We start from the raw sequence: 14,361 nt of genomic DNA, 5'->3' as shown, positions 1-14,361 counted from the left end.
GATCTTGCCAGGAAACTGCTCTGACCTGCTGATTGAGAAAGATGTTAGCAGCAGAACTGAACCCAAGCTGTAAAGAAAAAGCAGAGGCTGATGTGTGGAAGAAGATTTAGAGGAGAGGCCATCCTAACTTTAAGGAGAGAGAGACTCCTCCACAGGGACTGAGTGAGAAGACACAGTAGGTGACTGTGGTGGAGATAAGATTTTGTGAAAAAGAGGAGGCGACTGGAGCACTGGGGGCAGGGAAGAAAGGAAGAGTACAAGAATCAAGGTGCTCTCACTATGAGACAATCAGTTAATGGAAAACACAGCTCCATCGAGTAGTCATTCTAAAGTAACCAAATTGTGCTGCATTTGAAGCCCATAACAATCTGCTTAGTCTAAAAGTCTCTTTAAAAATGAATAAGAATGGTAACTCCTGCACTTTACATGAACTTTTTTTTGGCTGCCAAGCCATCAGTGGAAGGCAAATCCATGGCCAGCTGAAAGTCCAGGTCTTCCAGAAAGTTATTTTTCATATAGAGGAGAGTTATGTTACTTTATCTCTCTACATTTAATAAGAGCCCAAGATGGCCATTATCTACAGCTATATGGTGAAACAGCATTTCTGGCAGTAATACCCAAAGAGGTTGAGTATCTGAAATCAGAATCTTAGCATCTACAAATCAGACTTGCTGAATGTAGTATATCTGACAATGTGGTTCTTTTAGCTGATGGTGTGAGAGACAGTAAAATCTCACATGCTCCAAGGGGTGTGGTTGCCTTCACAGCCGTGATGAATGTCAGTATCATTTTTCCTAGAATTGTTTCTATTACAGTAGAGCCCAGAGGCCTCAATCAAGAGTGAGGCTCCATTGTGCAACGGCACTGTACAAACACATAAAGAGACAGTCCCTACCACAGATTTACAGACCACCAGACAAATGGTGGGCCAAAGAAAGCATCTCTGTTACAGATAGTGGAACTGAGGTGCAGAGGTTAAGTGACTTTCACAAAGTTATTCAGAAAACCTGCAGCAGAACCAGACTCAGATATTTGTGTACCAGTCCAGCACCCGAACCACAAGACCATCCTTCCTCACTGTTCATTATTGTATTATAGTATCACCCAAAACACACCAGGCATGGTACAGACTAATGGGAAAAGTCTCTGCCCTGACGGGCTCAGACTGTTAAAATGGAATCTCACAAGGAAACTCTCCCATAAATTTTGGACTTGCCATAAGCTGTGTTGTATATGCCTATGGCTTTTAGTGCAGAAAAAAAATGCCATGTTTCTTCTAAAGCAATGGTTCTCGACCAGGGGCCCAGGGCCCCCTGGGGGACTGCGAGCAGGTTTCATGGGGGTCACCAAGCAGGGCCAGCATTAGACTCACTGGGGCCCAGGATAGAAAGCTGAAGCCCTGCCACATGAGGCTGAAGCCCTGCCACCCGGTGCTCAAGCCAAAGCTTGAATAATGTAACTTCATGAGAGCACTTGTTGCATGGGGCCCCAGGCAAGTGCCCTGCTTGCTACCCCCTAACACCGGTCCTGGCTTTTATACACAGAAAATCAGTTATTGTGGCATAGGTGGGCTATGGAGTTTTTATAGCTTGTTGGGGGGGGCCTCAAAGAAAAAGGTTGAGAACCTCTATTCTAAAGAATCATCTAAACACTGGGATCTGATCCCAACAACAAATGCTGTAATTAATGTGAACAACCAAAGTACACAATTTTCTTGAAAAAACAGTTCAGTTTTAAGGAAAGACTCCTAAAGTAAGTGAGATTTGTCACTGCTGAAATCAGTATCAGTCATATCAAAACCAGAAGTATACAACTCATTCTTCATACACAGACTCCCAGCAGATGACAGTGCTTAGGAGGGCCTGTGGCGAGCCTGGCACCACAGCGCCTCTTTGTGGCAAGGGTGGGATAGGGTGTTGGCATCTCACTACTCTTCAGTCCTTGTGTCTGCCTCCTTTCAGGTGGTCAGTTATGGCCTCCCAGCCTTCTTCCCCTACGTCGCCTCTGTCTGGCAGGGTAGCGCGGCCTAGTGGCCTGAGTCCAAACAACCCCCTCTCACAAGCAGGGTAGCACGGTCTAGCAGCCAAAGCTTACATAATCCCTCTTCACGAGCAGGGTAGCGCGGCCTAGCGGATAGAGTCTATACAAACCCTCTGACAAGCGAGGTAGCACAGCCTAGTGGCCAGAGTCTATACAACCCCTCTTACAGGTGAGGTAATGCAACTTAGTGGCTAACAAGTCCATACACTCCCTCCTTAAAAGTGGGGTAGCACAGCCTAATGGCCAGAGTCTCTAAAATCCCTCATGATTCCGGGGTGAGGGGTAGGGGGACTCGGGCCCTCCCTCTCCATCAAGACCTGACTCAGGGCCTTGGTAGTGGCAAGCTCTCCTTGCCACTCACTCTGCGGGGATCCGCCCGCAACACACTGAGCCTCAATACAGTTCTAACACCGTTTGTCTTTAGAGTTCCCCTGGGTCACTTCCTACCATGAGTACCAGTCCATCTGCGGTGGGGGTTCCTCCGGTCTGTTCCGCTCCGTGACATACTCCGTCAGGGTCTCAGGTACTGCCTGAGCTTGGCTGACTCCTGTATCCTGGTGCACAGGCTCTCCCTCTTCAGGAACTGGCAGCCTGCATCCTTCTCCTTCAGTGGTCAGCCCCAACTCAGCTGGTCTGCAGGCTTTTATACCTCTTCTCCAGTTGCAGCATGCCCAGCACAGCTTCTGGGGGTGGCTTCCTCTGCTAGGAAGGAAAGGTTAACTTCTGCGGTACCAGTGTGGGGCTGCTCTGCCCTGTCACACACCTTCCCCCTTAAGACAGCCCTCGGGCCCGGCTGACCCTTGGCCATTTCTTCCCCCTCCTCTTCCCTGACTTGGGAAAAGAAGTCCGCATTCCCATGGGCCTTTCCCGGCTGGTGTAACATGTGGAAGGAGTAGGGTTGGAGGGATAAGTACCACTGCATGATCCGTGTGTTTGCATCCTTCATGCTGTTAATCCATCTGAGGGGTGTGTGGTCTGTTACCAATGCAAAGGGGTTCCCTAATCGATAATACCTCAGGGCCCCAAATGCCCGTTTAACTGCCAGGGCCTCTCGCTCTATGGTGGAATACTGCGTTTCTCAGGGGAACAGTTTGTGGCTTAGGTACAAGATGGGGTGTTCTTCTCTCCTCACCTCTTGCGACAGTACAGCCCCCAACCCTACCTCTGAGGCATCAGTCTGGAGGATAAAGGGCCTTGCGAAGTCAGGCGGGCTCAGTATTGGCTCCCGTCTCAATCGTTCCTGTAGGGAGCAAAACACCTTCTTGCAGTCTTCCAACCACTGCACCTTCCGTGGTTGGGAGCTTCTCATCAAGTGTGTCGGAGGGAAGCGAGCATGGCAAAGTTAGGTGCGAACTGACGATAGTACCCGGCCAGCCCTAACTGCCATACTTGCCTTTTTGTTGTGGGGGTCAGGTAGTTCAAGGTTTCCACCTTATCTACCAAACGGCGGAGTTTCCCCCGACCCACAATATAGCCCAGGTAGGTCACTTCTCTTTGGTCCAAGTGAAACATGATTGGGTTTGCAGTGAGACCTGCTTCACGCAGTGCTTGCAGCACCTCAGCGAGGTGCTGGAGATGTTCCTCGCAGCTGGCACTGTAAACGATGATGTCATCGATGTATGCCGCAGCATACGCGCTGTGGGGTCTCAACACTTGATTCATGAGCCGCTGGAAGGTAGCTGTGGCCCCATGTAGCCCAAAAGGCATCACTGTAAACTAGTAGAGGCCGAATGATGTTGAGAACGCTGTCTTTTCTCAGGAGGCTGGTGTCAAAGGGATCTGCCAGTACCCCTTGGTGAGGTCTAGGGTGTAGAAGAATTCTGCCTTACCTAGCTGCTCCAGCAGCTCATCCACCTGAAGCATAGGGTAGGCATCGAAACGAGAGATTGCATTCACCTTGCGGAAGTCAATAGAGAACCTGACTGTTCCATTGGCTTGGGAACTAGTACTATGGGGCTCCGCCATTCACTTCATGACTCTTCGACCACCCCCAGGGCCAACATCATGTTGAGCTCTCTCCTTACCATCTCCCACATCTTCCTGGGGAGTGGTTCTCCCTCACTTTGTGGCCGGGGATGGTGGCGATATGGCAGCTGGTCAGCATCGTCTTCCCAGGCTGTGTCGACAGGACTATAGGGAAAGCTGAAATCAGATGTCGTAACCTGCTCCTGCTGGACCAGGTCGAGCTCCGGGTTTATGGCCGCAGAACCTGGCTCCTCTGGATCTCCCGCCAATGGCCCCAGTTCAGGTTCTGGAGGGTATGGGGCAATCATCAAGCCTTCCTAGTCTCTCCAGGCCTTGAGGAGGTTTACATGGTAGACCTGAGTGTCCTTCCTTCGCCCCAACATCCTTACTTTGTAGTCAACAGGCCCTATTCGTCTAGTCACCTCGTAGGGGCCTTGCCACTTGGCTAACAGCTTAGCCTTGGAGGAGGGTAGTAACAAGAGGACATGGTCTCCGGGCTCAAAACTTCTCATCTTGGCCCTTTTATTGTATTGAGCCTCCTGGCTATATTGGGCTTTCATCAGGTTCTCCCATGCCAAGGCTCCCAACTCTTGGAGCCGTTCGCGCAAGTGGAAGATATACTGGATGGATCCTTGGATGCGGGTCTCCTGCTCTTTCCAGGTTTCTTTTTGGAGATCAAGAATTCCCCTGGGTTTCCTCTCTTGGAGGAGTTCAAAAGGGGAGAACCCTGTGGAAGCCTGTGGCACCTCTCGCACAGCAAAAAGGAGTCCTGGGAGCAATTTATCCCAGTGCCGAGGATTGTCATCCACGAACTTCCTTAGCATGGCTTTTAAGGCGCCATTAAATCTCTCTACAAACTGATCCGTCTGAGGGTGGTAGACTGAGGTCTTGAGTGCACAGATATTCAGCAGATGGCTCAACTCTGCCATTAGTCTAGAAGTTGCATTAGTCCGTTGGTCCGTTAGTATCTCCCACGGCAGGCTGACCTGTGCAAAGATCTGCAAGAGCTCATTGGTGATGACTGATGCCGTGGCAGTCCGTAGTGGTGCTGCCTCTGGATACCATGTTGCATAGTCGACCATGACCAGAAGGTACTTGTGGCCAGAGCTACTCCTCTCCAAAGGTCCCACCAAGTCCAAGCCTATCCGCTTAAAAGGTGTCCCAAAAACCGGCAAGGGCACAAGGGGGGCTTTTGGTATGCCTTTTGGGCCGGACTTCTGGCATTCAGGGCAGGTGCAGTAATCCCGCACCTCCCTATGGATGCCCAGCCAGAAGAACCTCTGGGCCACCCGTTGCAGCATTTTCTCCCTCCTCAGGTGCCCAGCTCATGGTACTGAGTGAGCTAAGTGAAGCAAGTTCTGCCAGAATCGCCGCAGGACCAATAGTTGGTGCAGGTCTTCTTTCATCTGTGGTTCCTGGACCACGCGATAGAGTAAGTCATGATGGATCTCAAAATTGGGGTCCTTGCTGCCGGCATAAAATGGGGGCAGGTCTTCCTCCTCTGGGGGTCCCGCGCCTCTCCAGACTCGACTGAGGGTGGGTCCCCCCTTGTGTCCAGAGAAGTCGCAATCTACTTCCAGCATCCTGGCCTCTCCGTTGGGGCCTCAAATAGGCGTTGGCTCCCTTCTTTATCTCTGGACTTCCCTTGAGGGCCCTCCAGGGGGTATCTGCATGGTTGCCTAACTAATCCAGGCCTCTAGCCTGCCACACTTTTCTCCTGGATGGTACCCCACTCCGCAGAGGTCAGCAAGCTCAAGCAGTCCTGGGATAGCCAACTTCGGCGGCCACCTGACTAGACACCGGCCTCATTGTGTGAGCCGGATCGAGCTGCAATCAGATGGTGGGGTATGATGCTCACATCCCCGTGGAATACATTGCAGGCTGGATGGGGCCCAGGTGGTGCCAGTGCTCTACCAGGCCAGCCCGGGATGACCTCTCGCCTACCACCCCAAGTACAAAGCCCAGTAGACGGTCCTGTCAGGCGCCCAGGCCCCAGCACCACAGCGTTGTGCTTTGGGCGCAGCAGAGCGGCGCGGGCCCTACGCCCTCTGCCGCGCGCCAGGGTGGCAGGCAGGCTGCCTTCCGCAGTTCCGTGGAGAGGTCCGCTGTGGTCCCATGCGTTAGTTCTTGTGGACCTCCTGCAGGCAAACACCCGAGGCCGCTGCCCTCCGTGCTTGGGAAGCAAATCCCTAGAGCCGGCCCCCTGTCCTTTCACGTATAACTTATGGGGTTTACCAGCTCCCATGCGTGCACGTGACCCGCAGCCCCAATCTGCCTAATTACAATCAAGCCATGGACACTCCCTCGAGTGTTCCTGTCTGTCTGCACTCCATAACACTGTTCTGCTGCCCTTCTTCGCTGGGGTATTGCCGAGGCTGCTCTGCCTCCCTGAACGTTTCTTGGCCTTGGTTCGAGGTTCCATCCTGGGTGGGGTCCTTGCACTTGGGTCGTGTGTGTCCTGCTGGACTGGTGCGTTACCGAACCAGGAGCTCTCCCCTGCTCCCGTTACGGCCTCCCAGGCCGGATTCAGATTCTTCGCCTGGAGGCCCCCCCCCCCCCCCCCTTGGGGACTGGCATTCTGTTCTCCCTTTGCTGCCAGGTAATCCTCTATTAGGGAAATCACCTCCGCAAGAGTCTTCGGGCGGTGTCTCTGCACCCACTGTTTCCCCCCCGTTGGAAGGGTCTGCAGGAACTGCTCTAGGGCCAACGCCTCGGCTACCTGAACACTCATCCATCGTTCTGGCTCCAGCCACCTCCAGAGGTCGCAGATTTGCTGGGCCAAGGCTCATGGTCTGACTCCTGGCGTGTACCATTCTCTGCGGAGTCGCTGGCGGTAAGTTTCGAGGCTGACACTCATTTGGTCTAAGATGGCATCCTGTGGATCAGGGTTATGGTAAGCGGCTTGTGCTGGGCCCGTCAGGCAGGGTGCTAGAATAGTGGCCCAATGTGCAGGGGGCCATTGTATGGCAGTTGCAATCCGCTCAAAACTCACCAGGAAGGCCGCGGGGTCATCCCCCAGCCCCATCTTTGTTAGGCGCACTGGTAGTCCTCCGAGCCCCTCACTGGCACTGCCCCCTGCCATGACTAGAAAAGGGCTTGGTGCCTGTCCTATCAGCATTGCCATCTGCTGAAACAGTCGCTCCTGGTTAGCCTGTTGTTGGGCCATCAGCTCCCGAATCAGCTGTTGCTGTTGCTCTTGCTGCTGTGCCACTTGCAACTACTGTTGTGCTGCTAACTGCTGGAGCAACTGCGCTTGCTGCTGTTGCACTGCCTGCTGCTGTTGGTTCTCCAGCAGCCATTTCAAAAGCTTCTCAGGGTCCATTTTGAGCATCTGGAACCTTGTTTCAGGCCCTGATCGCTGCCTGCATTCTCCACCAGTTGTGGCAGGCCTGGCACTGCAGCGCCCCTTTGTGGCAGGGGTGGGATGGGGAGTCGGCATCTCACCACTCTCCAGTCCTTGCGTCTGCCTCCTTGTGGGCGGTCAGTTACGGCCTCTTGGCCTTCTTCCCCCTGTTGCCTCTGTCTGACGAGGTAGCACAGCCTAGCGACCTGAGTCCATGCAACACCCCCTCCATGAGTGGGGTAGTGCAGCCGAGCAGCCAGAGTCCATACAACCCCCTCGCACGTGCGGGGTAGTGCGGCCTACCAACCAGAGTCTATACAACCCCTCTTACGGGTAGGGTAGCACAGCCTAGTGGCCGGAGTCCATACAACCCCCACCCTCACGAGTGGGGTAGCGCAGCCTAGCAGCTGGAGTCTCTAGGATCCCTCATGGTTTGTGGGTGAGGGGGTAGGGGGATTCGAGCCCACCCTCTCCACCGAGCCCTGACTCAGGGCCCTGGTAGTTGCAAGCTCTCCTTGCCACTCACTTGGCAGGGATTCGCCCGCAACACACTGAGCCTCAATACAGCTCTAACACCGTTTGTCTTTAGAGTTCCCCTGGGTCACTTCCTACCGTGAGTACCAGTTCATCTGCGGTGGGGGTTCCTCCAGTCTGTTCCTCCCCTGTGAAGCCCTCTGTCTGGGTCTCAGGTACTGCCTGGGCTTGGCTGACTCCTGGATCCTGGTGCACAGACTCTTCCTCTTCAGGAGCTGGCAGCCTGCATCCTTCTCCTCCAGTAGTCAGCCCCGACTGAGCTGGTCTTCAGGCTTTTATACCTGTTCTCCATTTGGAGCATCTCCAGCAGAGCTTCTGGAGCATGGCTTCCTCTGCTAGGAAGGAAGGGTTAACTCCTGCAGTACCAGTGCTGGGCCGCTCTGTCCCGTCACAGGGCCTAACAAAGTAACACAACCTTTCAAGAGTATATGCAGTGTTAGCAAAAGGAGCCTTGTTTATACCGTGTAATGTTTTTACTTGATTCCTACTAAGAATGAGTAGAACCTTCATGGATGGGACATATCTGTTTCCATTTTAATTACATCAGTATCCTTTCTTCAAAATATCCTCCTTGTGCTCTCTGGGACATGGAAGCATTGAAAGAGCTCAAATGACTGTACTGCCATGTATGTGAAACAAAGATGAAGGGTCTCCCAGCCAATACAATGGATGGAAACCATCCTATGTCAGAAATGTCCAATCCCATCCCTTCTAAGTCATGCTCACAAGGAAGCTGATTGTCTCATTACATTAAGATGGCTGACTTCTCCTAGGGGACAAATGAACAACAGCCCCTATATGAACAACGATGTATCTAAAATAGGAGGCCTTTTCTACCACCTATATTTGAGGGCTGGAGAAAAATGTGTAGTCAGACTAGGTAAAAAGATATACATACATAATACATATTATTAAACCACATTTCTGGCTCCAAAGTTAAAGCTGAGCTGAGCTTTCCTTTTAGAGTGGAGTGTAACAATTTGTTTCTTAATTAGGAATAAAAAAAAGCTGGGCCTAATATAAAAATCATATACACCAGGAGAGGGGAGTGATGGAATTTTAGCGAAAGTTACACAGAGTTGTTTGGAAGTTCTAAGGTGTTTAAAATTGCTCCCTTTTGAAGTGTGTGTGGGGGGGGGGGGGGGGGGGGGGGATGTCTGACATTTCTTTGCTCCTGCTGTCTCACAAATGGTTTCTTGGAGACTCAGACTCTCCATATAATTAAATGTCCTTGAAAAAATCTGTACACCCACTCCTTTCTCCTCCCACAAAGTGAAAGTAATAAGGCAGATCCTCAAAGAGAGTTAGACACCTAAATACCTTTAAGGGTCTGGGCCACTGGACCTTTCATCAACTTGATCACTTAGTATGTTTACATCCCTTTCCCCCAATTTAAATGGAAACTGTCTTTACAGCCCAGGAAGAACTTTCTACACACATGTGGGGTCATGGAAGAAGCACATCTGGCTGTGAGAGGAAAAAAAATAAAAAGTGTGTTGAGGCTGGTAAAGATAACGGGATTAGAGTTGGTAAAACTGTTCCTGTGAAATGTTTTTCACCAAAAAAATGCAGATTTGGGCTGACCAAGACTTGTTGCAAATTCATGCTGAACTTTCTAAACTTTCACTCAAAAATATTTTTTTAAAATATATTTTAAAAAATTTGAAATGTTGGATTTTGACATTTTCAAAATATTTCAATTAAAAATGACTTTTCATTCTGAAATTTAAATTTTATTTAATTTTTTTTTAAAAAGAAATGTTTCATTTGACCAGAAACACTTTTTTTTTTTTTTTAACTTTTAGTGTGCTGATAAATTTGAAAACATTTCATTAAGGGTCAACCTGATATGAATTTTCTCATCACTAATAACTCCATTAAAATCAACAGAATAACACCAGAGCAAGTGAGAGGTGAATCAGGCCCAAGTGCAACTAAATAGAGAGACACATGGTTATTTATAAACTTGATGTTGAAGACAAGTATTGTGAACACGATGTGATGGAGAAGGGGAAGTGATTCAAAGGCCCTAGTCAGAATGACTGGCAAAGATAAGAATTTTAGCAGCTGTATTTTGTTTGGACTGGAGTGGTGCAATAGAGGTGTCAGACACTAATGACAAGTGATGATTTAATGCACAGTATGAATTCACTTTAAAGGTACAGTTGTCCTGCTTTCAAACATCTAATGTTATTAATGTAAAATAGCTACCACTTGTCCAGAGTAGACATTTCTAAGTGAGCTGCTAGCCTGATAGAAACCTGTGCACACCTCTGCTTCGGAAAGCAATGAAAATAGATCTGTGACTACCAGTGCCCAGCTCATGCTACTAGCTGAATATTTAGGACCCTTTTCCTACTTAGAAAGCACAAAGCTAAAGCAAATGCTAATCAGCTGCAGGGAATCAGATGATCAATAGGGTAATAACAAAGATAGGACTATTGGTAGGGCGTAAAAATGAAACTAGAGTTGTCTCATTCCCAGGTGAGACCACCACTCCCTTAAGATGCAGATGTATTTTAGAGAAATAGTCTAAACACAAAATATTAAATACCGTAAAACCAGGCTGTTAGGATATGACATAATCTGCTATCCTCCAGATTCTACATAACCTTGTTTTAAAATAGAGTATTCTGCTGCCTCATTTTTTAAAAATATCTGTAGTTACTGCATAGCCATGCAGTCTATCATACCACTGTGCAGGCAGGCAGATAACAGAGGGAGCACAGGTGAACCCCTGCTCCCAGAACAGAGCTGTTGCTAGGTTGTGCTCATGACAGGAAGGAAATATAGAACAGCCATGGTGCTTTGTGCTACACAAGAAGCAAAGGCAAATTTATAATTGTCAAGGAGAGAAATGATTCTATTTCCAAAAAACAGACTTAAAATATTTTGAAAACCTCTAGTTATATACTACTACTAGACTATCCCCCATAAAATATAACAGTGCTTCTAAAATCCTCACACCCAAGAGGGTTAGCAGGCTAAAAACGGAATGAATACTGAAGGTATTAAATCTTGAAAGAGCAATGGGAAAACTGTGACGAATTATAATGGCAGGGTGGCATGTAGGTTACAATGGGAAGGTTTCTGTGAGATCTTGTAAAAGAATTACAGCTTTACATAATCAGAGCTGCTGTGCATTACCACAAAAGCCACACCAAAACACTGTGCTAATGAAGCAATGCAGAGAGTGGCCAGATTGTATTTACTAGAGGGCTGTGGGTAGATTTTTGTCACAATTTACCTTAATACTCCTCCTCAGTGGCATAGTCCCATGGGAGAACCGATGAACAAATATTGTTTCAATCAACCTTTTGATGTAGTGGAAAGAATGGCAGATACATGCCAAGCTAGAAATAGCAAGACAAAAGCATTTAGGAATCCTACAGAAACAAGTGTGGCAAGAAATTTGGAATAAAAATATGATGTTTATAAAAATATTGCTTGAGGCTCATAACAGAACATACTTAACCACTGGGTGTGGGTTTGATGTAAGCTTGTCATCCAGGCCATAGACAAAAGGCGTGCGAAAATAAAACAGAAAATAGATGAACAATGGACCTGCAGATTCTGTCAAAAATACCTGCCAAAAAACAAACAAACAAAAAAAAAAGAGAGAGAGAGAATAATTAGACCGAGCAGATCAGTGGCAGTGCTTTGTTTTCTTTTTGTGATTAGTAAATTCCTCCACCAACCCAGAATGGAGGTGTGAGATTTTTGGGGGTTTTTTTTTGTTTTTTTTTGCGCCATAACAACATTTGGAATTATAGGTTGAGATTGTTACAAATGCATATATATAATGTGCACTTGCATTTGCAGTAACTGCATACAACTTCAGTAATTACATGCACAGGTGACAAGTTATGTGCAAATAACATGAGAACACATACAGTTGTGATAAATGTGCATGCAAATTATATTTATATAATGTTAGCCTTTATTTATCATCTTGGTATACTATAAAACTACTTTTTTACTATAGTTTAAAAAGAATGCTGGGAAAGAATTTCTCCAGAAAAAAGGATGGAGGGCAAGAAACTAGTTTCTAATGAGTGAATTTAGTTTAAAATAGGAATACTTCATATGAGCATCACTTTAATTTGACCTCAATTTTTATAATGCCTTTTGCTTCCATAACTAATTAAAGTAGGTTCATGTCTGAATTATGGAGAAATAAAGGAAATGTGCTGTACTTACGTAAAAAAAAAAAAATCACCACTTTTTTCTGATATACTTAGAGCTACTCATATGTCCAGAAAAGTTGTTGAGGTATTAGTGATATTATATGATATGGCTATCATCATTATAACTGATGTAATTGCATCAGCACTCATCCTGGTAAAGGTGAAATTGACCGTAGGTGGGAAGATACTTTTTCTTTAAACTTGCTGAAGCTAAAGCTTTTCTTAGGTTATGTCTAAATAAGGGCAGGGTGAGGAGGGTCTAGATGGTTCAGAGGACAATCATATGGCAGACTACATGCTCTGATTTACATTATAATGTTTTGATATGCTGTGGTATTTCACTGTACATTGATATGAAAGCATCTTGATCTTATAACCTGCTCATATTGTAATTATTTGTTCTGATCATCTTACTGCATTTAGGATTACTTGGTAGGAGTCTTTTTCTAACATGGGCTCCAGTGTGATGATCTGAGGATTTATATTCAATGAAAAGTGATTTAAAATTATAGGAGAGTTTATTACATTTGTCTTTACTATTTGTCATTAATAAGATTGTATTAAGTATTGTAACTAAAACTGATATGTTTTCAAATTGCTGTCTAACTTTACCTTCATGCTGTGATATTTAAATTAAAACTAAAGGACAATATTTGTATTGTGGAATTGCAGAAGGCTTTGTGCAGGGACAGTTGCCCAAATCATTTTAAAGCCACCTTTTCTCTTACCACCTAGTCAATGCCACAGGCTAATGCTGCCATGATGAGACTTTACTTTGAATTAAGAGGGCAGAACATTTGATGTTTTCAATTTCTGTTAATGTTAGAGTTGAATGAATAACTATTTTTCAGTTTGGTGGCTAAACCAAAAAATATTCAGGTAGTTTCAAACCAAAACTGATTTTCTGTGATGGTCTTTCTTGACAAAAAGAAAAACAAATGTTTGGGTCAAATGAAACATTGTGAATGTCTATTTGAAGTGACACTTGGTTTCTAAATGAAATGTTGATTCGAAACACAAAGTTGAAATGGTTCATTATGAGAGTTTCAAAGCAAAACTTTTGAGTTTCAAAATTTTTGTTTTCAGTTTTTATTCAGCCAAACTATTCACGAAAATCAATCTGAATTCATGCTGCTACTGAAATGACCAGCTGTCATTGGTGTCCCAGGACCAGAACTGCAAACATGCATGTGAGTAACTTTACTCTCATGAGTAGACCCATCAAAGTCAATGAAATTGACTGACATGAGTAAAGTCACTCATATGTCTTTGCAGGATTGATCTCCAGGACAACAAGATCTCTGACAGCCCAAGGAACAGAAGTTATATAGTCACTTAGTTCCACAGTGCAAGGCTACCATGTTGCAAGGCGATCACTGCTGCTTTTCCATGGGGTGCACTGCCAGGATTTCATGATGTACTTTTATTGGGTTCTCTGTTTAAATGCTTCTTAAGATTAGAGTCACTGAAAATGAAGCTCCACTGTTTATATCTGCTATCAGACCAGGCAGCGCATGGACATTCTAAATAAAATGCAGAGAGAAAGCGATGCAAGAATTAATTAAGGAGAAGCATTAATTAAAATGTCTCAGGCTTGCAGCATAGCTCACCATAGTCCATCCTATTTGTGGCCCTAAATCTTTAAAATATAGTGTAGCGGTTGTGCCAACTGGGAGATGCTGCAGGATTTCCTCATCTCTCAAGGATTTTCCTTCTGAGAAGAAGAAGTAGTTATACACATCACAGTGAAATTAAAGTAAACTCTGGTAACATATTAAACCCAAAGAAATCTTTTAGTCTGTTTAGACCAGTCTGTGGGATCCTTTGACCTGACACGTTTTACCAGCATCTTAGGTAAGGGCGCCATTTGATAAAAACAAATTCAGAGTGCTTCTGTTTCCTTATATTTGAATACAAAACTATAGGAAAAAAATATAGGAGTGAATTTTCTGTGCACCCATGGAAAAACCACTGAAACCAACACACGATGAATTAAATCCTCATCCCCTGCTCTGCAGTAGCCACTGTAGTTATTCCACTCCTGCTGCAGAAAATGGGTAGATGCTAACGGGGGTGTGTCACTGCTCTCTCTGTAGGGAAAGAGAATTTATATAGATCATGGACCCACTAACCAGCTCCCTTCTCATTCCTCATAGAATATCAAGGTTGGAAGGGACCTCAAGAGGTCATCTAGTCCAATCCCTTCCTCAAAGCAGGACCAATCCCCAACTAAATCATCCCAGTCAGAGCTTTGTCAAGCTCAAAAACCTCTTAGGAAGAAGATTTCACCAC

General features: G+C 46.4%; 1 protein-coding gene across 1 annotated transcript in view; it reads right to left on the bottom strand.

Moving 5' to 3' along the window:
- LOC116820507 (very-long-chain enoyl-CoA reductase-like) overlaps nt 1-14,361 on the bottom strand; it is a 42,375-nt gene that overhangs the window by 8,306 nt on the left and 19,708 nt on the right. Inside the window, exons 5-7 of the mRNA XM_032773036.2 lie at nt 13,680-13,783; nt 11,353-11,468; nt 11,130-11,235 (exon numbers count right to left, since the gene is read on the bottom strand). Of these exons, the coding sequence (XP_032628927.1) occupies nt 11,130-11,235; nt 11,353-11,468; nt 13,680-13,783 (326 nt within the window). The remainder of the gene's footprint in view (nt 1-11,129; nt 11,236-11,352; nt 11,469-13,679; nt 13,784-14,361) is intronic.

The sequence above is a fragment of the Chelonoidis abingdonii genome, chromosome 7 (genome assembly GCF_003597395.2).
Source record: "Chelonoidis abingdonii isolate Lonesome George chromosome 7, CheloAbing_2.0, whole genome shotgun sequence".
Lineage (NCBI taxonomy): Eukaryota > Metazoa > Chordata > Testudines > Testudinidae > Chelonoidis > Chelonoidis abingdonii.
Note: the sequence above shows the minus strand (reverse complement) of the source record. Positions and strands in the feature narration are given on the sequence as shown.